This window comes from Orbicella faveolata, unplaced genomic scaffold (genome assembly GCF_042242905.1).
Source record: "Orbicella faveolata isolate gen_17 unplaced genomic scaffold, um_ofav_v1 contig_3, whole genome shotgun sequence".
NCBI lineage: Eukaryota > Metazoa > Cnidaria > Anthozoa > Scleractinia > Merulinidae > Orbicella > Orbicella faveolata.
In genome coordinates, this window is record NW_028301558.1 from 6,538,145 (window position 1) to 6,562,500 (window position 24,356).

General features: G+C 41.8%; 2 protein-coding genes across 2 annotated transcripts in view; both read left to right on the plus strand.

Annotated features, from left to right (window-relative positions):
- Window positions 1–2,743, plus strand: part of LOC110067584 (protocadherin-like protein) — a 32,551-nt gene extending 29,808 nt beyond the window's left edge. The window contains exons 17-18 of the mRNA XM_020774930.2: window positions 361–573; window positions 1,132–2,743. Of these exons, the coding sequence (XP_020630589.2) occupies window positions 361–573; window positions 1,132–1,805 (887 nt within the window). The 3' untranslated portion in view covers window positions 1,806–2,743. The remainder of the gene's footprint in view (window positions 1–360; window positions 574–1,131) is intronic.
- Window positions 2,744–5,909: 3,166 nt separating this feature from the next.
- The window catches only part of LOC110059709 (protocadherin-like protein), a 38,830-nt gene continuing 20,383 nt past the window's right edge, over window positions 5,910–24,356 (plus strand). Inside the window, exons 1-7 of the mRNA XM_020766434.2 lie at window positions 5,910–8,348; window positions 11,862–12,034; window positions 12,976–13,282; window positions 16,719–17,608; window positions 18,239–19,317; window positions 19,916–21,435; window positions 23,145–23,708. Coding sequence (XP_020622093.2) covers window positions 6,440–8,348; window positions 11,862–12,034; window positions 12,976–13,282; window positions 16,719–17,608; window positions 18,239–19,317; window positions 19,916–21,435; window positions 23,145–23,708 — 6,442 coding nt within the window. The 5' untranslated portion in view covers window positions 5,910–6,439. The remainder of the gene's footprint in view (window positions 8,349–11,861; window positions 12,035–12,975; window positions 13,283–16,718; window positions 17,609–18,238; window positions 19,318–19,915; window positions 21,436–23,144; window positions 23,709–24,356) is intronic.

The window sequence follows — 24,356 nt, forward strand, 5'->3', positions numbered from 1 at the left end:
AAATATGCTAGACGTTTTTGGCAATTTCTTTGGCCAAAACTGCGAAATTTATATCCTTTTCCTGGAGAGAATGATAAAGGAAAATTTACTGCGATGATCATTCTTCACTTTCATCTACAACCGCAGTTCAAATATGAATTATTTCATATATACTTCACCTTAGAGGAATAGTGTCGATAAAGGTCTACCACGCTCCTGACGCGTTCGAATAGGAACAATAGAAGAAGCGTAAGCCCCATTGCCTTTTTTCCATCTGCTTTTGTTCGTGTTATTTCGCTACTTCTGTCGATTCAAGTCATTACAGAGGATACCTTCGTAAGTGCAGTAATTTCTGAACGCCTAAATATGATTTACCTCCAGGCTGTACTGCATCAAACAACTACAATGGTGTGGATTTGGATAACGATGGCTCTATAGAGGCACGACGGCAGAATGTAGAGTTCGGCTGTCCATGTTCAGCAAGTCGCTGTTTAAACGGCGGCACGTGTGTCAATGCTGTACCTCCTTATTGTCTGTGTCCGCCTGGCTGGAGTGGACGAAATTGTGAGGTTATTGTCACAGCGCCCAATCCAGGTTTGTTACCTCTCAGTCTTGAGACGAGTGTTTTCTTAAGGGGCTCAGTCACGGTATTTTGGTCATGTACTAAATTACCTTCACATTGAAGGAAACCCGAAAATAGTAGTTTACTAAGATAGAAAAACACTAAATAATGGATCGTAAAGGAAGAAGGATGGTTAAGGATGGAGAAGATTAACACGGATTACAAACGACGAACTTGAACAATTTAAGCTAAATATTTCATGATTCGTGAGGTAGCTCCTTTAAAAGTAACAAATCCAGACTCTGGTGCTGTCGTGTCGAAAATGAAGGGTTTGAAATACCTTACAATTGCGATAACAAGACCCTTCGCCCACCCTAAGTTACTTCCTCCCTCCTTCACCCCTCTTCATCCACCCCCCCTCCCCCACTCCCCCCGAAAAAGGAAAATTCCACTGATCAGTTTTCTCGTAGGAGTGAACCATGGAGTGGTTAGGGTGGTTAATTCCACTGTAGTGTGTTGTGTTTACGTGCAGGTTGACGTTATATAGTGCGTTGTTAAAGCGTCTCCACCTTGTTGTTTTTTGTTCATAGGTACACGATCCAGCCGATGGGTGAATCCCGCTGTTATCGCCTGCGTCCTGGTGATTATCCTGGCAATTTTGGCCATCATCGGCGCCGTACTCCTCAAAAGGCGACCGCAACCTACCGTTGTAGCGGTCGTTGAAGACGGACACGTTCACGACAACGTCAGACCGTACCACGACGAAGGCGCTGGCGAGGAAGACAACTTCAGCTACGACATTAAGACCCTGATGAAGTACACCTATGTAGAAAACGGTATCGCGGGCACAGGAGGCGCAGGTTACGGCAAGTTCAAAGATGGAGGTGCTGGTGGCGGCGGCGTAGGCGAAGAAGAGTTTACTGTAGCAGAGAACAAGCCGCTTTTGCAAGGAGCCATGCCCGGTGTAGGCCTCCAGCACGGGGTTACCACTATCACCAAACGTCGTGTAGTACACCCTGAAAGCATTGACGTCAAGCAGTTCATTGACACACGCGTGCTGGAAGCGGACGGGGAGTATGTCCTGTCTATTGACGAGTTGCATATTTACCGCTACGAGGGCGATGACTCCGACGTAGACGACCTCAGTGAGCTCGGAGACAGCGATGAAGAGCCAGATGAGGAAGAGGAGCAGGAATTTGCGTTCTTGCAAGAATGGGGCAGGAAGTTTGACAACCTCAACCGCATATTCAACGAGGAGGACTGAGGTATAGCGTCCACGTACCGTTTTGTACATAAATAGACTCTACAAGAGATCTCTTAACTCGCCAACACCTTAAATGTAAGCGGATTGTTATGCAACTGAGAATTTTACTCAGTATTGCTAGCTTGCAAGGCAGACGAGAATGCATCCGCCATGTACTCGTTCTGTTGTAGTGTTTGAAAATCTTTGAGAACTTTCAGTGAGTTGTTTCCCAAAACGGTAACTGTACGAGTCACTGTTGTTTACTGGTAGACATTATTAGTTGAACAGTTCTCAGCGGTTGGCTGTTAAACGACAAATCTTTAGTCACTCTACCGTTGTTGGACTTAACGTCACGAGTAGTTAGGAAGCGTTTTTCATTGGAGCGAAAATTGTACATTGTTTCATAGTAGGGCCCTGAAAACACTGGAGTGTTTGGGCTTTTTCTGAATTTTGTTTGGATTTTTCCTGTCTGCATTAAGAGAAGCATATTTAATTTCCATTTGTCCAAAATGGTGGTAATTTAGGTAAATTTATTCTAGTGCAAGAACTTACTTTGCTACATAAACAGGAGCTACAAACGCTAATGGGAATATCAATAAATTGTCTTTTGTAGGGCGTTTTTTTTTACAGAATTATCGCGAGCTTTTGTCTTCCGAAATCAGCGGAAAGTGAGCCGATAAACTTGACAAAGATCGCCTCGGACTGGCTTTGCCTCCAGACAATCAGCTTGTTGAACAAGTTTGAAAGTTCTCGCGGAACATATTTACATAATTTGCAATAGTCGCGTCGCGTACAATATTGAACTAACTTTTTACATGTGACGTAAAATATTCCTTTAGGATTTTTTCCCGAGATTTTACAAGTTGTGATTTCGTTGAAAGGTAACAAGTAGTATATATTGCTATGTAGAAAAAACCAAGCTGTCAATAAATGGTATGTTTGCAGGAAAAAAGAAACAACTCCTAAATGGCAAATTCTTGACGTTTTACTGATAAACAGTGCTATGCTTTCTAGCGTAATTAATTATTTATTCACCCTAGAGCTGAGCTTATCTCCACGAGCAATTTGCTTTTATTCCAAGTCACAGCCACTCCTCGTCGTTTTGGATTTGTGTTTGCAAAAGACCCGGTCAGGGAATTATATCACTATCGTAAGGTCATCATATTTAAATAGCTCCGTTTTGAAAATGATTTCTGTCCACACGAAAACAAAAAGCCGGTGTTTTCAAATTTCTTGAAGAGCGTCTTCGGAAAGCTCCGTTTTCGTGACGGATTAGTGTGGACGGTAGGCGTAACCGTGGAAATAAAGATGCGTTTTCAAATTTATCCGGCGTAGTGTGGACTGGTTGGCCTGATTCTCTAATTTTTATAGCCTTTAAGCGAACGTTTAATCGCACGCTCTCTTAGTCCAGTTCTGGCACTCTCTTTGCCACGCAATGCTAAGAGAAAGTCTTCTCCCCCCGATAGCGTTTCGTGACAGTGAGAGAGCCAGAAACGCTCTTTGAGCTTCTCGTCACACGGCGTTGGCGTGATGGCGGGAAGAGCTTTAATAACTTCTTTATTGAAGGCTGAAAGAGAGGCTGTTGACAATTGTGCTTGAACAATATATCTTTTTCGTCGCATATACCTCAAATAAAGTGCCCGTTACGGGTGCCCTCTTGAGAAGCTAAGGGGGTGTGATCTCCTTTGCCTTTTACGGAGGTTATATCAGAGGTACCGTCCATTGAACCTTCTCACGATAAAGAGCGTATACGGTTTATGGGAATCTTTCCTGTCGAAGCAACACAGTTTATCATGATGTGAAAGATTTGGGGTGCTTACCATTTGTTGGATACAATCAGTAGTTGAGATAGCCTTTGGATAACACTAACGAGCTGGGTTTTTTCCAACACAGAAAAACCAAAGGCTATTTGGAAAAGAAATAGTGTTTCGTTTCCAGAATGATTACGAATTGAACTGTCTGCTTCGTGCCACTTGGCACATAGGGCCGGAACATCTTCTCTCCACCTCAATATAAGTTCCTGGCTCTGTGTTCTTGGTCCTTTCTCTTGTTACAGTCCTCCGCCAGAATGATTACGGTGTTGGTTAATTTCGGGAGACCTTGGAGTTTTAGAATGTGTCACAGGGGAAGATAGGGTCGATTTTTCATTATTACAGGAAAACATGACACTCCTTTTCGCTTGTTTGCTTTGTAACATGATAACCATGACCGTACATTTCAAGCTCTATTTTCGTAGGAAGCTGAGAAACAGTTGAAATGGTGCACTGTACCACATCTGTCGCGACAACTAAACTTGTTGGTAGATACTTTGCCACTGCGTTCACATCATAACTTAGCACGGAAAGGAATATCTTTGCAATTTTCCACACTAGGTTGTCCTCAATGTCGTTCAGCCAGTCACTTAAGTTATCAAAACTTTCAATATGTAACACATGTTTATTCTCTTTTGTTTTCGTGACAATCATATCTGAACAATTTGCCCAGCTACAGAACATGTTTACGTTACCAGTTTTGAACTTTACTACGATTACATGTCATGGCCACTCTGTAAATAGTTCACCCCTTAAAAAAACGATTCACGAACGAAGCCAAAAAAAAATGTAAGAGACAAATTTATGAGATTTCTGGTGCAATAAGTTTGACGATAGACAGCCTTGGAACCAACCTTGCTTAGAACCATAAGGATGGGAAAAGAAAACACAGTTAAATCAGTTGATCAGTCGAACGTTCTCGATTGTAGGAAAAAAGATCTTACAGATTGGGCGCGCCCATCTTGGGCGTGCAAATACCCCGCATCCAAGCCGAGTCTCGCATACCACTTCTTTTCTCGAATCCCGACCTAGAAATCTAAGCAGTTGACCTTATGTTTTTTTTTATCAGTTGTGAGGTTAATCTCCCCTAATCATTAAAGATCTTCCCCATGATCAAGCCGATACCTAACTGACTCTGTGAGCTTGTTTGCACGAACTCGATGGTTTTCCGGCGTCTAATTTGCATGATTTTTTAGCCAACGAAACCTAAGGTGGAAAAGCAGAGTCAACATTACACATCTCCTCTTGTTCCCTCAAATTATACATCTAAAAAAAGTAATTCAATTGTTTAACGTTGAGCACATTATCTCTCGTTCTATCACTTTGCCTTTGTATACCAAGAAACCAGCTTTCACAGATGCTTCAGTTTTCTCTACATTTGAAATGTAAGGGAATGAAATTTAACAAAATGAAACTCGAACGGAGAGCACTGGCTGTGTAAGGCGGGGTACGAAGTTATGAAATTAAAAAAAAAAGAAAATAGGGAATCAATTAAAAATTATTTCTGTTTTTCATCATTGCTCGTCTTACATATTTCAAGCTTTCACCGGATGACTGACTATCTTTTGTTTATCGCGATAGATACTCAGACAGCTGTAGCAGATTGTTTAGTTATTCCTTTACCTCTTATCGGGCTGATCGCTGGCAGATCGATGTTTTTCACTTTTATTTGGTAATACTGAGTACTTTCCTATGAAGTTAGGTTATTCGTTTACTCAGTTTTACGTCAAACGCTTTAAAACCTTACTATTAGCGTCTTTAGGTTTTTATATTTAGAAACAAGAAGCAATTTTGTTATCAAAGTCAATCCAGTAAGCGCTGGATGTTTTGAAAAAATACGCGTTTTTATTTACCAGTTAGCAGGTTAATAACCTAACTATTACCTAAGACCTGTTAGAAGCCTCTCTTCGCCCTTACAATTTATACGATTCCTAATATGTATGCTTCCTGAGAACTTAACGCTTAAGGCAACTCAAAAACCCTGTTGTTATTCAAATTGTTAAAATTGTAATCTGGAAACTTTGCGTCTGATAGAAAACACACGAACTCGGCATGTGGTCAGCAAGTACTTAATACTACAAGCTTTGTTTCAATACAATTAAACAAACTTCGTGTACTAATACATGGTTCTACCGAAGGAGTGTCGAAAAATACCCTGATTTTGAAATATGTCATATTTAAAACAAGTCAAGGCCACTGAAGAGTTGAATTGGGAATTCTTGATAGGTTATCGAAATTCAAACTTCAGATTTTAAACATGTCAAGATTGAAGATTGAAGAACAGCTGTTCGAAACGATGCATGCGACGTTACCATTGGTTTCCGAATTACCTCGAAATTAATTGACGCTCATTCCCGACCAATCAAGCCCAACAATAGACTGGGTGTTTTTCCCAGAGCCGACGAGCAGCGCTTTTGAGAAATTGACAATATCAAATGTAAACTCGCACAAGACGCTTTGACTGGAATATTCATTGTTTACAAAGGCTGAAATTATCATTACAGTGGCAAGATTACTGGCAAAGAAGTAAGCTTCCCTTACGAGCACGCAGTGACCAACAGCGAATCGCCTTATCGCCAAATCTGCTTCTTTACAACATAATGAAACTGTTTACTACCACGCGCTGGATCGGTTTCATCTGCCAGTGCTGTGTCATTCGCTGAAATGTTCGTGATTCAATTGGAAGAGACGGATTCCATAGCCGGGTTTACAACGAAGAACAGATCTCTGCGGCAATCGTCAGCGATTTATTATTAAGTTTTCATGAAGATCACTTTTTAGTCGAGCTTGTGGCTGGAATAATATTTTTCGCTCACGGGGTAAATCTCGTTGTCTGGCGAAAATATGCGACGAACACGGTTGTTACCACGTGCAAGTTCCCTGTCAAACTGGTATGTACTGATAGCGTTTATTTACTCTTCGTGCTTCGTTCAGAATGTAGCAACATTTAAAACTGTTGAAGTATACGAAGGTTTGCCGCCCGGCAGTTCTATTTTGAACTTGAAACAAAAACCGGGCATTATTTACTCGCTTCACCGGGACTCATCCACCGCGGACAGTTCAAGTTTGTTTTACATAGACTCGAATGGAGTTCTTACATCAAAAGTAACTTTAGATCACGAAGATGAGAGAGGGAATGTATTCGATTTACTGGTAATTTCGCGGGAAATCTCGAGAACAGAGGGTGGATTTGGAAGCATCGTGCGTGTTCGAATTCTCGATCGCAACGATAACCCACCGAAGTTTCCCAAGGATTTGTACACTTGTTCTGTGGCTGAAAATAGCCGTACTGGAACTTACGTTCAGGGACTCGAGAGCGTTTTTGCTAATGACTTGGATCGTGGAAAAAACTCTGTACACAAGTACAGCATTGTGGCTGGAAACGAGGCGGGAAAGTTCGATGTCGATTTCCACGAGCTTGCTGGTGTGAAATTTTTACGCCTCAAAACTAAGGCGCCTATTGACAGAGAGGAAACGCCGTTTTTTGTGCTGACAGTCCAGGTCGAAGACGGAGGAAATGTTTCACTTTCAAGCACTACCCAAGTACGAGTCAACATACTTGACGAAAATGATCAGACCCCGAAATTTGAACCACCCGATTATTCCGTGGCTGTCAGTGAGAACGTACCCGTGGGAACTTCTGTTCTGCAAGTGAAAGCTTCTGATGGCGACACCGGCACAAACGCTGAAATTTATTATTACTTCAAACCTGAACACGATTTTTTCACCGTGGATGCTCACACAGGCATTGTTGAGACAGCTTGTGAATTAAATTTCGAGAAGGGGAATTCCTTTGATCTAACAGTGTATGCGGTGGATCGGGGCAAAACTGCTCGACAAGCGAAAACTCTTTTGCGAGTACGCTTGGTGGATATAACAGCTTTCCCTCCTTCGCCTGGAGCTGTTTCTTCCAAATTGGCGCCACCTGTCTTCCACAAACACACGTATTTCGTAAGAATCAGGGAAGATTTTCCGGTTGGAGGTGCAATTGTTCGGGTGAATGCACACCAGGGAGGCCTTCCACAAACGTTTGATAGAACGTGGCGATATATTATTCTCAACAACGCTGCAATTAGCGGATCAGTTTTCTACATTAACCCTCGGAGCGGAGTTATTTCACTTCGAGAACCCCTAGATTATGAGAACAAAACTTCCTTTGAGCTTACAGTGAAAGCCGAAGATGAACAATCTAAAGACTTGTACGATTCACATGCGCGGGTGGTGATGGTAATCCAAGATGTAAGTGAGAATTATTTCGCGCCAATTTTCTCTGTTTCGACCTCGGTGGTGTTCATTTCGGAGAATGCACAACAAAATTCCCTCGTTTCAAGAGTTTCAGCTACTGATGCTGATGAAGGTATCAATGGAAAAGTTACTTTTACAATCACTGGAGGTTCAGGACTGGGAAAATTTACTATTGACCAGAACACAGGGAAAGTGCAATCGCTCGTTCGGTTCAACAGTGAAATGGATTCCCAGTTTGATCTGCACGTGCGGGCGAGCGACCGTTCAAAACAACCGCTATTTTCGAATTCATACTTATTAATTAAACTTCGAAATGGTGGACAGAAAAGGCCGTTCTTTTACAACCCACAGCAGCTTGTCCATGTTCGAGAAAACAGTGAAAAGGGGACTTTTGTGGCTCTGGTCCGCGCCAAAGTACGATCTCGAAGATCGAACATCGACAAAGTTACGCAGTATTTTATTTCAAGCGGAAATGAAGCCGAACAGTTTTCGTTGAATTCCACTTCAGGTAGGAGTGTTATTGTTTAAATTAAGCCTCGGTGTGATATTATAAGTAAACAAAGTCTGGAGAATGTTTGAACTTTTGAAACATGCAAGCTTTAACTATTTCTCCCTCTTGGGCTTCACGACTAAGCCAGAACTCGTACTTGACTGTCCGAGATGGATAAAAAAATACAGCTTATAGTAAGCTTCTTAAATGAACCTTGTCAACCGTAAATGATATTTTCATACATAATTCACACATCAGAAAGCAAAATTTGCGCCCCTTCATCACCTGCACCAACTTAATTGAGAAAAAGATATTAATCATTCAAACCTGACATTTTTTTCACTAAATCGCCGCAAGAAGGCAAATGGATTTCATTATATTCAGTTCTTGAATGGTGCAGTACAGTACTCATTATATATCGTCTGCTCCATTTTACGTGTACGCAGAGCGATCGATCACTTCTTTCTCTGCATGAAAGCACAATAAACCGGCAAGTAAAATATTTTATTTAAAAACAATAGCGTGCTTCAATTTGCAAGATGTTGAGTGTCTAGATAAACATTTTATTTCGAAAATCGTTGGTTGACAGGTGGAAAAAATGCACAAATATAATACTTTAGATCGAAACAATTTTTGCATGTTTTCGAAAGTTATTGGTGGGCAAGGAACGTTTTAAAATGTAAACACAGCCCGCTTGCGAATACAAATATGCGATTCAGCTAAACCCTAAATTGAAACATAAAATGTAAAGCCTTTTTGTTGGATTTTTACGATCTGACTCGAATTAAAAAGCTATTAAATTTTAATTAAACATTCTCTCAAACTGGGTCATTACTCATAACCTTGGCTGAAATATTGTGGGGAATAAATAACATTCAGACGATTTGCAACAAATTTGGATCCTTTCTTTTGGAAATTGACAAAATATTGCAATAATCATTATTCATGTTAATTTTGGTGGGTTTTCAAAAGGCTTGATTACCAAAAGAAACCTTTTTTTCATTTCGTTTTCATTATGGTCTTTGAGACATTATTAAATTATGGAGATATCTAAGATAGCTGCAGACAGCCCTTGGCTATTGGCTGATTTATTAGTCTGTCTTGTTTTATAAATAATGTGCATTATCATGATTTGGAAAAACCTTTAAGGCTGTTAGTATTATCTTTTCCTTTATTTGCAATATTTATTCTGTTGATAACAACTGGCCATAGAAGAGTTGACTCAATGAAGATACTCTTCCCTGCCCAGAGATGGAACCACAAGCTGAAAAACAATTATTCCTGCCAGTAAAATTATTGTTATTGCAAAAAGCAAAGACATGCAAGATTATTTAAATGAACATTAGTAGGCATAAATTTTAAAAAAAATTTCGATGAGAAAAAACCTTCATGTAAATTATTTATGTCAATACGGATATTTAACACTGATAAAAAACTTGTCATTTTGTCATACATATGAATAGAATTTCTGAAATGTCTAGCAATATTTCCAGAAAAAGGGTTGCATTGACAAAAAAATATCAGATCTCTGGGAATGATGATGTATCACTGCCTACCAAATTCTTTCTCTCTATCTTATAATTTTTAGAGCCCTTGTTTTTTCTTTCATAAACTTGGGAAAATTAAATGTTTTGCCTGCATGAAATTAATAACGCATCTTTTAAGATGACTTATTTGAAGAGGGAGGAGATAGTAATACTGTTTTTATTTCCTGGAAGTATTTCAATCTGGCTAACTTGACATATTTCAATGAATTTTTATTAGACATAATCAAATAAAAGACACAATATAAAACACTACATACTGTGTACAGGTGTTCCATGATGTGTGAAGTGTGATTCATGTAAGTAATATTTATTAGTGTATCTCAGACACAAAGGAAAAATTTTTATTTCCAAGGATTGTTTCATTAGACTGAGTAGGTTTTTTAGCAGACACTGCACCAGATGGGGTGAGGCCTTCTCAGGTTACTTCATAGCATTTTTGTCTTCATGCAACCCTCCAGTTTGCCAACACCTTAGTATTTTTCCCTTGTCAGAAGAGGAACTATGAGGAAAGTCTAACCAAAGACCACAAATTAATCACCCTAGCTAGGCTTGAATCAGGGTGTCTTGACTAGGAGGCTGAAGATCTGTTATACACTTTTAACCATTTCTTCTTTAAGTTAGTTTTGTTTACTGTGAACATTTTGCAAGACAAGTTCAATTTTGATATCACTTTAACCCATTGACTCCTGTGCCGGCCGTAGCTGGCCGTAACTGGCCGTGATGAGCCTTGGCCCTTCTTCCACTTCTGACGTCATCACCTTTGACCAAAATTGGCATCATCTATTCTCAACTTCTGCTGGAGGAAAAGATCTTTCCAATGATACCCAGATCAGAGTGATCAGCCCAGTGGAGCCTGAGACATGCACAAAAATGCTCAAAAAGTTGCCTGAAAAACTCAGAACAAAAGTTCCTGCTACTACACATGGCTACTCTATGGCAAAAATTGCCTGTCTTGATGATGCTTTCTCAGAACGTTTTAAACTGGACGCAAGCCCAGTAGAAGGTCAATCACTGCAGCAAAAAGGAAAGAAAAGGAGAAAAAGGAAAGGCGAAAAAAAAAAATTGAAAGGCCTAAAAATTTTGATTTCTGCGCGTGCCTGAGCAAAAATGTCGTAAAACACGATGCTAGTGGAAAGAAAGGCATGCTGTCATGTTGCAAATGCCTTTGCGAGTAGATTGGAGCTAATTTGGCCCATATCCAGCCTGAAAATCTCCAAAATGTCCAAAAATGCATTTTTTGTCAAAAAGATCCAGGAGTCAATGGGTTAATCTGCATTTCGTATTTAGTCAGGTGTTCTTGCTGCATAATTTCGTCAAAATTTAATAACTATAGAAGTGCTGTAGAACCTCGCTTCTTGGACACCTGCTGTTTCTGTCTCTAAATCTTTGTTGTCACTGTAATTAAAAGTATATATCTAGAAAAAATTTAACTTTTATGAAGAAGGTACAGAAGTAATGAGAAAAGGTCCAGCCATCTGTTGATGTTATTACCAGCAGGGGCAGATTTAGGGGGTGGGTGGATTGGGCGGCTAGCCACCTCCCTCTTGGTGAAGCAAAAATTGAAAAAAATAAAAAAAACTGAAAATGATTGTGATTATTTTGGCAGAAATAAAGGCAAAAACTCTGGACAGATACCTCATCCTAATTTCTAGTTTGTGGCATTGGTGTTATTTCTGGAGTATCAGTTTTAAATTAGGTGTAAATTCTGACAACTTGCAACACTTTGGGAACACGCTACATTGATTCTGCAACCCCAAAGTGCTAACCAACCCCCCTTGGAAAATCATGGATCTGCCCTTGACCAGCACTGTTTATAATATTAAAAATGATGTACTCCTTGATATTTCTGTGGCGAATGTATTGGTATAGTGTTAGTTACTGGAGTTTCAAACAGTCTTGCATTGTTGTGTACCTTAAACAAGTCTTGCACTGGGTTATAAGGTTGTTCAATTTGCTTCTTGTTTCCTTTTTCCTTTTCCAACAGGGATCATTTCAACTACAGGGTCTCTTGATCGTGAAAGTAAAGATCGTTACATCCTTGATGTTTATGCCCAGGTTAAGGGAGCTCTATCATCAACAAGTTCACCATTTCAAGTTGTTGTCATGGTTTCTGATGAAAATGATAATAGTCCATCTTTTGAAAAGCAGGAATACAAAGTGAGTCATGAGAGTTAATGAACTGTTTCGAAAATATCATATCCCCATGGCAGGTTCTTTAGTTTGACACCCCACCCTCCCAAACCCTCTGAAATTTCCAGTTGAGCTTCATACTTTCTGTCAAAAGTTTTGGCATCTGTACTCCCCTCCCACTTGGAATTTCCAGTTGGAGCTGAGCAACGCACTATTTTTAGGGAAGTTCTAAGTGGAACCCAGACTTCCAATGGGTGATTCCAGAAAATATCCATACCTATACCATGGGTGGCTTTTTGGAATTCTGTGTGCAAGGGGGGCTTCTTTGAACTGCAAATCCAAAGGCATGGGGGTACTTATGATTGGAATTCCGAGGGCATGGAGGACAGACGAGTGTGAATGCACGATCGAAGTAACAACACTGCTGACGACTGCAGAAAACAAGATACAAGGCAAGTATCAATTGATCATGCATGTGTTCGTGGTCATTTTCAGACGGAAACTGATAAAATCTGGGTTGTACATGGGGTTCCAGAGGCCTCGAAGATGATGAATTTCTTGTCAGATTAATCATTTGAGACTAAAGTCCATGCTTGCTTACTATGCACCAAAGGTATATATATTCATAAGGAAACCGCTGTAGTGGCATCTGATTGAGTGAATATTGTTGGCAATATGGAAGATAAATTAGGCAGGATTTGCCCATGCATGTTTGTATTTCCATAGTAATTAGCATACAAAACAATTGAAATTTTGCACTAGTTTAGTTGAAAACTAGTTGCAAAATTATGACTGAAGAGGGGGAAGTTTTAGTGTCCGAACATTTAGTCATGAATGCATGAGATCATATCGGGTACAATTTCGAGCCCTGTAGACAGTTGTTTGACTGGCAGTTATGAGCAAAAACCTTCCACAAGAGGAAATTATATGTCTTTCAAAGTCAATAAAATCTCACTTGAATCCCACAGGTGTCTGTCACTGAGAATATTGGTCCCATATCAAACTTGCTTTGCCTAGCCGCTCATGACCCTGATTCTGGCCAGAATGGAAACCTCACATATTCTATAATCTCTGGCGATGACCCATTCTCCATCGACCCAGTACTTGGAGTGTTAACAGTCGACAAATCTTTAGACTATGAGAAGCAGTCATTGCACAGACTTGTTATACAGGCTGCTGATCATGGCGTACCCAGTCGAAAAGCAACAACGAAGGTTAACATTATTGTGCAGGATGCTAATGATGTGCCTGTATTTTCTCAGAGTCACTATGAAGGTACGTGGTTAGTTAGAACTTGCTGACCGTACAGCTACCTAATCGCCAATGTTTGAATCCATGCATTGGTACTTATAACATTAATGACATGCTAAGACAGTAGACTACCATACTATTGTGTGGTTCTAGAATCATCATAGCCACCCCAGTGAGGAGAATTGGAAATTCCAATGGACACCATTGGGGGGGGGGGGGGGGGGGGGGGGGAGTCGTCAGGAACAAAAGCTTTAAAGGAATGTTTGAACCAAAACTGGAATTTCCAGAGGGATTGCGAGAAGGGGAGTGGGGTGGAAACCAAAAACCTTCTGCGGGAGGGAAATGGCTGTTTTGTAAACATGAGTATAGTCCAAAATTGTACTTAACACATATGTCTACATGTTATGTTGGAAATAATTAAATAAAGACAAATTAAATAATTTTTCCAGTAGCCGCCTACAAGCACAGTGTCATTAAAATGAATTCAGTTTTGGTGAGAGGTTGTCTCATCCAACACCGTCACTTTTAAGTCAATCTGTGGGGTACTACATGTTACTTCTAGGGCAAATATTATCTTAAAATGTCTTGTTCATGGCTAAAATAACATCCTTGTCCCTCCCTCCCTTCTTCTGGTTGTATCCTCTGCCCCACGTGCAGGGGTTTTGTTGACGATTTGATCAGGAGAGTAACTGGATTTCTCAGGCGGGTAAAACTGAGCTTCTTTATAAGACAAGTGTTCCTCTAGGTGATCAAACCAGGCAGGCAGAATCATCCTCACAGCCGGTCAATTTGCATGGTGCCCAGCCCTTAATGAAACCCCCGCACACTTCACCAGGAACTTAGTAAATAACTTAGTAAGGCAGCTTTTTAGTGCCCTAACATGGTAACCTTACCATCAGCAAACAGGACAATCATCAATGTTGTAAATAAAACGTACTGTGTTAATGCTAAATGTATTTATGATCTTGCTTGTTGTTAATCTGTTGCTAGCCGTAACATATAGTATGGAAATTAATTTTCCTAATGCATGCAATTAACTGTCTTGACTAGCTGGTTGCACTAACTTCATCTTGTTGTGTAACTAACCAACTTAATTCCTTATGTAACGTGTTCTCTTTTTTTCTTTCTTAAACACATTTCTACTGATTCATGCTGATAACTTAACACATGATTCCTCTGCGATTCAGTAACAGTCTTGGAATCTGCCAAAATCGGAACAGATCTTCTGGCTGTGTTTCTTGTAACCGATGAGGATGCGGCTGTGAAGGGTAACATTAGCCCTATGTTTTCTGTTCTTTCTTTGGTTCTCTTCTCTCCTAAGTGTTGATTTGCTTTCAGACACGGACTCAACAAAACATATAGTTGTCTAACTGACTAGGTGATGTGCACAGACTCATACTGCTTGGACTGACATTTCTAAATCTCTCTAATTCTTGTATGAACTCGACTTTAGTAACATTTCAGGGGCGGATCCAGGATTTTTCTTAGAAAGGTGGGCACCACTAAGGAAAGGCGTAACTGACTGGTGAGGTAAACAAATTTTAAAAGTGAATGCGAAGAAGAATACTTCATCTCAGGGTGGGGGGGGGGGGGCATCCCCTACACCCTCCCCCTAGATCCGCCCCTGCATTTCTAAGTGTCCTAAGTTGGAGACATTAACTTGCACAGATCAAACTAATGACAACTCGAGTTGAAAGGTGAATGGTTCCCTTGACCATCTGCTTTGAGTTATGTTTGGATGAGTATAGAGTGATTACTATACTGCTTTACTAGCTGACACTTGAAGGCTTCAGCTGACGTTCGTTACACAACAACAGCTAATAAAACTTGAACGAAAGTTGCTGTGAAAGGAAACTGTTTAGCACTGGAAATCCTGAACTCAGCTTATCTTTTTCTCAGAGTTTGTGCGCCGAAAAAATCCAAACATCCTTAATATTAAAGACGCAATGAGCTACAAGCAGACTGAAGCTCTTAGGTTTTTTTTCTTCTTTTTTTCTTTGAGTGCGAATTATCATAACATATTTTGATGACTTACATGTCTCGTAGAGACACTTTTTTCAGAAGATGTGTTGCTACTCTCTTTGTGTACTGACTCACGTTCTTGTGGAACTTAAAATGACTGACTTTGATTGAAAATGTGTTTCGAGGGGCTTTCGAGTAACTCTTGAAAGTGACCTTGTTTTTGAGTGTTTTTTGGTTGTATCTTCTCCCAAACTCTTCAGGAAACGCGTGCAACACACGCTAACCAATCAGAGCAGAGATGACTTTTTGACCAATCAAAAGCAGCGATGAGTCGACACATCGACGCCGCTCGGAAGCGGTCACCTTTTTTTCCGCGCAGTTTACTGGTTTCTTTTAAGATTTCTTTGGTAATTTCCCCTGCGATGTAAGCGGACGGATCTTGCAAGATACTCCGTTGTCGTCAAGGTTACAGAAAGGTTTTGGCGACTGTACAATACTCACAGGAACACGTAATCACAGCAACTTTGACAACTTTGAATCCAACTTAAGGGAAGTACTAGGCCCGTATTGAATGACGGGTAGCGCTACACGGTACGGTACTAAACTTATTAACTTTCTTAAACTATACCACTCTCTAGTTTGTATTGTGCCGGTGGACAGGTGCTGAATTACTGGTTACTCTTTACTGTACAGTACCCAATTTAGTAGATTGCAGAAAACATACATTGGTAGTAAGTATTATGTTGAGGGGAGGTATTGAATCACGTGCAGGTAACGCTTAACTGTACGATACGCAAATGACTACCTTGGAAAACTATTCTTTGTTCGCATTCTGTCGATGGGCGGGTACTGAATTACAGGTACGCTACGTGACTTGTTTAACTTAGTACCTTGGAAAACTGTATTGCTAGTTTGTATGTTCATCTTGAAATACTATATTGTTGCCGAGCATCGGGGGAGCATTGAAAATATTTGATTTGTTATTGTTCGGCCTACGTAGCGGCTACTTTTGCTATAAAAAAGTCAAAGGACCTGGGAGGGGAGAGTTGGGTCCCAGGAGGACAGATTCTTTAGCCATCCTTACACATCTAAGTCTTTTTATTGACATGCACAAAACCCTATTGCAGCCTGAGACCCTTTAAGGGTTCAGTATTCGCACCAAACAAATTGACCAATCAGGATCATTTTTGTTTCAACCGGAAACTAATTAGAGCAGACTCTGTAGCAGACTCTGTCACAGAAGAAGTGCTTCTTGGTGGGGAAGTGATCGCCATGGCAACTTTTCGCACATTAAATCGCGAGCGCGTGCATCCGCGTGGCGACTGAAAAGTCTAGGCTTGCCCGTAACGTCTTGGGTTGAATCCCACAATGGCCGGGGGTTCACCAACCTCATTAACCCCTATTTGAAAAATGTTTTCAATTGTCCACCGATGCTGAACATATCTTTCAGAAACCAACTTTCCACTGACTGTAGACATTTCTGCCATTTTTCTCCCAGTGAGTGTGCTGGAAGATGCAGACGTGGAAGGTACAGTAGCCGTGTTAGAAACTTCAGATCAAGACCGAGACAAGAATGGAAAGTTCACGTGTGACATGGAAAATATGGACCTGGATACAATGGACACGTTCACTGTCAGACGGATTCCTGAAGGATGCGCTCTTGTCCTGCTGGGATACCTAGACTGGGCTTCTGCTAATCAGTATTCCTTTTCGATTCGCGCCACAGACGACGCAGAGGCTGCCCAGCGAAAGTCTGCCGTTGCTTCCGTGACCATCAACGTTCAAGACACAAACAATCACGATCCTGAGTTTCTGCAGTCGTCTTACTGGGTGTCGTTACCCAACGACGCCAGTATGGGCGCGACTGTCTTGACAGTCAAGGCCCGCGACCTCGATCAGGGTACAAACGCTGAGATAACATACAAACTTTCAAATGATGTCTTTTCCATTCATCCGACTAAAGGCATCATAAAGCTCAAACAAGGACTGGGCTCCCTTACGAACGAGAAATATGAATTCTCAGTAAGAGCGACAGACCAGGGTACACCCAACAGACAGTCTGCTGTCAGCGTCACGGTGTCAGTTCATGCGCTGTCTTACATCCCGCCCAGATTTCTGAGGCCAGTTTATCGCAAGGTCATCCGTGAGAACTTCAAAACGGGCGTAGCACTGTTAACGGTACGCGCGCAAAAGAGCATGGGCTTAGGTAGTTCTATGGAGTACTTCATCGTGGGTGGTGATCCGCTGAACCAGTTCAGCGTGGGCACTCGCAGTGGCGTGCTCACTCTTAAAAAGCAACTGGATTACGAGCGAGTCAAACAGCATGTCTTGGTTGTGCGTGCGGTGCAGAATGGACTCTCACTTGACACGCCTTCACTTCCAACTGAGGTAGGCATAAAGACGAGACATTCCTACACTGTATTTACGTCGTTTCCATTTTAATCTGTCGTGTGTTATGTGGCTGTGGACCGGGCTTTAAACAAGCTACGTCACGGTTTGCGTATCTTCAAAAGTTGAGCCAAATTTTTTCAAGTTCGTCGTTTGTAATCCGGGTTAATCTTCTCCATCCTTTACCATCCCTGTTCCTTTATGGTTTATTATTATCTCTTTGGTGTTTATTTATCTTAGTTTCTTCTATGTTTAAGGTTCTCTTCAGTTTATAGGTGATTTTCTTCGTGGCCAAAATAACTCAAAATGCCATGACTGAATTCCTATAAGCTACGAAATAAAATAGTTATGCGATGTCTTCTCATCATTCACCTTGAATATTTCAATAGTTTAACACTAGTGACGCTCGTTCTTTCCAGAGCGTATCAAATCGGTGACATCTATAACATCACTGAGCAATTAAAATCTTTCGCGGTATACCACTCGAAAGCATTGTATAACAGGTCTCTTTGATGGGGGCAAAATATGTTGTACGGCTTTTCCGATAAGCTGAACCCACTTACCTTCTTTTGTGATAATTCAAGGTATGTTATTTGAGTTTAATCTGTTGTAATTCTGTTTTGTTCTCAGGTTAAAGTGATCGTGAATGTTACGGATGTCAATGACAATCGTCCCCGGTTCGCTCTACCCGTGGACCCGCTCGTTATATCAGTGGATGAATTTGAACCCCCAGGGATTCTGGTGACTACAGTCAAAGCGTTTGATAAAGACACTGGCAACCATTCGTCTGTCACTTACACACTTAACGATAAACATTTTCACATCCACTCCTATCTGGGGATTATCACGACCAAATCTGAGTTGTATTATTCCCAGGGCAACTCGCGAACGTTCGTTGTCACGGCAACCGAATCGACCCCTCCCAGACGAAGCGCTAAAGCGAATGTGGTGGTCATGATCAACAAAGCGACCCCACCGCCGCGGTTTTCCCGCGAGGAAGTGGCTGAATATGTGCCAGAGGACATACCCGTGGGGAATTCTCCGGTTGAGTGTGCCGCCAAGAGTCGGGTCACGTTGAAATACTGGATGCCAAGTGGTAATGAAGCAGGTCATTGGTGTATAGATACCACTGGGAAGATTCGAGTGGATAAACCACTCGATCACGAGCAGCAAGATTCGTACCATCTCAAGATAAACGTAGCGGATGATCTGAGAACCCATGTCGGTCCAAGCGTCTTGCTGAAGTTAAAAGACATCAACGACAACGTACCCGCGTTCAGCTCGAGCGCTTACAAGTTCTACGTGTCGGAGAATTTACCCGAATATCACACAATAGCTGTTATGTCGGCGGTGGATGGCGACAAGGGCTCGAATGGCCGAGTAAAGTACTCAGTAGTGGGTGTGGAGGATGCACGAACAAGCGACAAATTTCACATATCAGCCAGCGGTCATCTAATGACGACTGAAGTTCTATTGGACAGGGAACTTATGGAGAAGCACGTACTTGTGGTGCGCGCGGAGGATGATGGGAAGCCATCGCTAAGCAGTGTAGCGCGTGTTACTGTCGTTGTAACAGATGTGAATGATAACAGCCCTGTGTTTGACACAGACAAATTCAGGGCCAGGGTTCCAGTTGATGCTAAAGTCGGATCCAGGATTTTTGCTGTGGTGGCGTCGGATATGGACTGGGCTGAGAATGGTCTTTTGAGGTATATTCTAGTGAAGCGTGCTGCTCCGCTTTTTGATGGGTTCCCTTTGATTAATTTGACCAATCCAGTCGAAGAATTGTCAGAGGCGGAGTTGACGCCAGGGAAAACTAACATGCCACAACCAGTAGTTCTAGACTCTGATTGGTCAAAGGAAACGGAACCCAATAAAGAGCTATCAAAATTAACAAGCATTTTTCTTGAAAGTAGGAGTTAATTTCGAAAGCACACTCAGAATTTTGAATCTTTACTGTTCGTTAGCTTTACTACATACGGTGGGAACAAAACTTGTACTCAGTGTCTTTCCCTCTTATTATTTTAAACGATTTCAGTCACATGTGCTCACGTGTATTAATGTATGGTTGGTTTATAAGAATTGCAAACTCGTCAAATGGTTTAGACATCATTTACTCATTTGTTGAACAAGCACAAGTTTGGATTTGCACGTCAAAGCGCCCTATTTCGTTTTAAAGTTATTACTCAATTATTTGTTACTCGGTTTACCAAGTCGTCACCTTGTGAAAATCGTCAACATACTTAGCTGCATGTTGTGATGTAGGTGGTGAAATACAAACTTATTTCATTCCTTTTTCTCTTGTAGCTACTCGATCATCGAAGGAAACTCGGAGAAGTTCATCAGTGTAGACTCTGTTGACGGATCTGTCATTGTAGCCCGCCCCCTGACGTCACTGAAACCAATCAAATTCAAAGTCATGGCACGTGATCTCGGGCAGCCTGTTAGAAACGCGACCGCCGACGTCATTCTTACCATTCACGCCATTGAGGGCCCCCCTCGGTTCCTTTCCTCTTCTTACGAAGCGCGCGTAACGGAAAACAAGAAAGCGGGAACGGAGGTCATTCGTGTCGAGGCGGCAAGCGTCGACCCTGTGGTCTCCTACAAAATATTACACGGAAACGGTAGAGAAGATTTTCATTTGAATGACGAGACAGGGTCGATAACCACAGCTAGACCGCTGGACTATGAAACTGTGGCACGATACGACCTCGTTGTCATGGCGATAGACAGTAGCAATAGAATGAATTACGTCAAGGTAGCTATAAAGGTTGTCAATCTCAATGATAATGAACCTTACTTTGTGGATATACAGGGCGGAGTGATCGAAGGACAGATCTTAGCTGACGCCGTTACTGACAGTCACGTGATGTTGTTGAAGGCACGTGACAGGGATGCTAGTGACGTCATCGCATACAAGATCCGCGACAGAAAGGCAGCTTCATATTTTACTGTTGACTCCGAAGGGGGCCTAAAAACTAAGAAAACTCTCACTGGACTACGGTCGCCTTTTGTTTTCAGAATTGAGGCTGTGGATAGCGGGATTCCTTCCAAGAGTGCGTTTACGTCAGTAAGGCTTGTGTTTCTTAAGTATCACATGCAACAGAGGGAACTACAAAAGGGTGTTCCTGAAGACGTCAAACAAGACGATGTAATCATCAAAGTGAAAGATGCAGCGAATATTAAAAATCCAGAGTTCTCTATCATTTCCCCGCTGGGCGCACCTTTCCGCATAAACAGTCAAAACGGAGAAATTCGCACTTCGCGTCCACTTGACTTTGAAACGACGCAGAATTATTCTCTTATAGTGCAGGTACAGAACTCGAAAGATTTGAAGGATTACACCAATATTGACGTAATGGTAAACATTGAGGACGTTAACGATAATTCACCGGCTTTTGGCATGGAAAAAAGTGACGGGCTATACGTGGCCAAAGTCAATAGGAATCCTCTCCAGGGTACGGTGGTGTATACACTAACGGCATCAGATCGAGACTCGAGAGGCCATCTGCGTTTCTCGCTGGTCAGCAGTAATGATGGAAACGCCGTGTTCGAGGTCGAGGCTGAGAGCGGCAAAGTGAAAACACTTAGCCAACAGGTGCTGATGGCAGACTCTTACAATTTGACAATACGCGTGAGTGACAGCGACACGCCCTCGCGTGACGCACGGGCTATACTGCACGTGCAAGTTGGGGAATATCCGCCTTCGTTCAGTCAGGATCAATACGTTTTCACTATCAAAGAAAACACACAGAGGGGATTTACTATTGGCCATATTAAGGCATACAGCTACTCTGGGGCGTCAGTGTCATACACTGTCGTACACGGTAAGGCGAGTGAATGAAACCAAGAGAGGTTTGAGGGTGAGAGAGTCGATCCTCCATTTTCCTCTTATTCTTAAGCTATCCGACTCAAGTTATTTTAAAATCACTCCTAGTTTATGACCCGAATTTTGTTTACATGGAGAGTCCGAGCGGCTTAACGCGCATCTTCATCCTCCACGGAAACACGCGCAGACCGCGCGAGCTTACATCCGCGGGAAAACTGGGTACCAAATCTAAAAATAACTTGAGAAGGATTACCTTAATGAGACGCACATAGGAGATTAACTCTTTTGTTCTCTCCTGATGGAACTTAGAGCCTTGTTCGCCTAGCTATCAACATTAAACACATCAACCAAAAAAAAAAAAAAAAATCAACAAACAGCGAGTTTAAAGCTCGACACACGATTCCATGTCGTACGTATACAAGAAACTGAAAACTTCTAGCACAAATGGCTAATGGATAACTGCAAAATTCAGACCTTTGTTTGACGTTCGCTGAAAACAAGAGGGAAGGGAACATGGTGCTTACCTTAATGAATGTTTGGCTGGAAGTATTAGTTTCTGCAGTGTTTTTGCAACGGGTTTTCTTGGTTTAGCCAAGATTTTAGCATGGTTTAGAATCGCAGCTGTGGCTGAGGAGTTGAATTTGGGAATACCGAGAACAAATTCAGGAATTGGTCGGTTGGACGCGGGACCTCCAGATTATAGGCAGGGCTCGAAATTGTGACTCACTGGTCGCCAATGCGACCAAAAATTGAGCACTGGCGACTCGCGTTTTGTCCGATAACTAAAGAAAACCACGACACAACTTTATTTTTCAATCTTTATTTTAGGAAATCAATCGGATATGGTAGCTAGTATACAACTCACCTTTCCGTCCCCGGTAAAACAATGTCTGAATATTACAAGATAATCGAAAAAATTGAATGTATTTCGACACGTCGATACTGCGTTCACGGCGCGCCATATTGTTTCAGTGGCTTCTTCCGAAACTGGGATCGCAGGCGCACTTCAACACCACGTGCTTTTCATTTGCCGCGAAAATGGCGGCAGATACCAATCAGTTGAAGGAATATACGTGAGTTTTTACGTGCGGGGAATGAAGATTCAAGCATGGCGTTGTTTGTCGGCAGCGAAAGGCGGCGAGGAAAGCAAGTCGAAAATAAAGAACGGCATTTCGAAGAAGTAGCAAAGGGAAAATACGCAAGGACCCGTGTTTGCCTGACAATGAAAACCACGGACTTAAAACGTTTTATGCTTCGCTTTGTTTAAAATGACTATGGAGATAACCATCACCTTCGGACCAGAGACATATCACCTGAGAACAACAGTAGCTTTATAACTAAGTGTTACTCGTGTTGTTTTTAATTGTTTACGCTCTTCAATTGTGACTTTTCTTGCATGCAAAGTAACGTATAAAATCGTGTTCTTGTGTAAGTTATAATTATATAAAATAAGTTGGCGACCAAAATTTACGATCTGGCGACCAAAATTTTTTCCGTTAGTCGCCAGCTGGCTCCCGAACGAAAAAGTTAATTTCGAGCCCTGATAGGACGTGCGTTGAATCACGAGATCATGCTCCATTTCATTGCGTTAGACTGTAAATGCAACACTTACTGCTAGGCACTTGCTGATATCCGCTGGTAAAAATTCACATTGGCCTGTATATTTTGAAGGCCATGAAAAATCTAACTTTGCACTTTAATTTCCAGGGAATGTCCAAAATAGTTTTATCCTGGATAGCAACACTGGACGTCTCGCTCTCCCCAATCCACTTGACTACGAACGCGACTCGAACGTCTATTACATCAGAATACGAGCCACAGAGGTGGGCATCCTCTCGTACCAGTCCTCCGAAGTTAACGTTCAAGTCCTTCTTCAAGATGTTAACGATAATGCAGCAGAGTTCTCTCAACAACGTTACAGATACACTCTACCGGAAAGTGCCCCTGTGGGCACAACTGTGCTGTCGGTTTCAGCTCAAGACAGTGATTCTGGTATAAACGGCCAGTTCAGATATTACATGGAGAATTCCTACTTCACTGTGAATCCGTACACGGGGGAAATCACTACGACGAAACCGCTGGATTACGAGACCGCGCGCTCGCACACCTTTGTCGTGGTAGCGCAAGATGGCGGGAGCCCAGTGCTGAATGGGACCGTGCGAGTTGAAGTGACGCTTCAGAATGTGAATGACAACCCGCCACGGTTTTCACAACCAGTGTATAATGAATATGTGACTGAAGATGCTGGCCGGGGGGAACTGGTGACTACAGGTAAGGTGTTGTGGGAAACGCTATTAGAGAGCTTAAGCAATGGCTATGTCGACCCCGAGGACAACGCTTAGTAAAAAATAAATTTATATTTTACCTTCGAATTTCGCAATTGTCTAGATCTGTTCAGTGCGCTTATTGGTCTCAGAACTTGTTCAACTTGCTCCCATGCATGAGACCGCGCGCTAAGTAATGAAATGAACAATGATAGAGCAGATGGCCATTGCTATAGCTTTGCCTGGATTTAACGATCTTGGACGTTCGGTGACCTACTTTTCTTTAAAGAAACAGATTTTATATACAATTATCTCCACATTGTCCAAAAATGAACAAAAAATCAATGTGGGAAGTTAAAAAAATTTTCAACATTTCTGTCCACGGGACATGGAATCCTGCCATCTTGCGGCTGCAAGGCACGTGAAACTATGGACGCTAAATGCGAACTTGTTCTTTAAGAAACCTCGCCAGTTGACTAAATTTACTTAATAGGGCCACTTAAATAATATTGTAACATAACTAAAGCAAAGCGCGCGCTCTGATTGGTTAATTTAGCGTCTACTATTTGCCCATGGGTGTACGCTGCTGACGTGTGTGCTAATGTTTACAAAGCAAATCTTTTGACAGACATTGTTTCCAAAGTAATGGCCGACG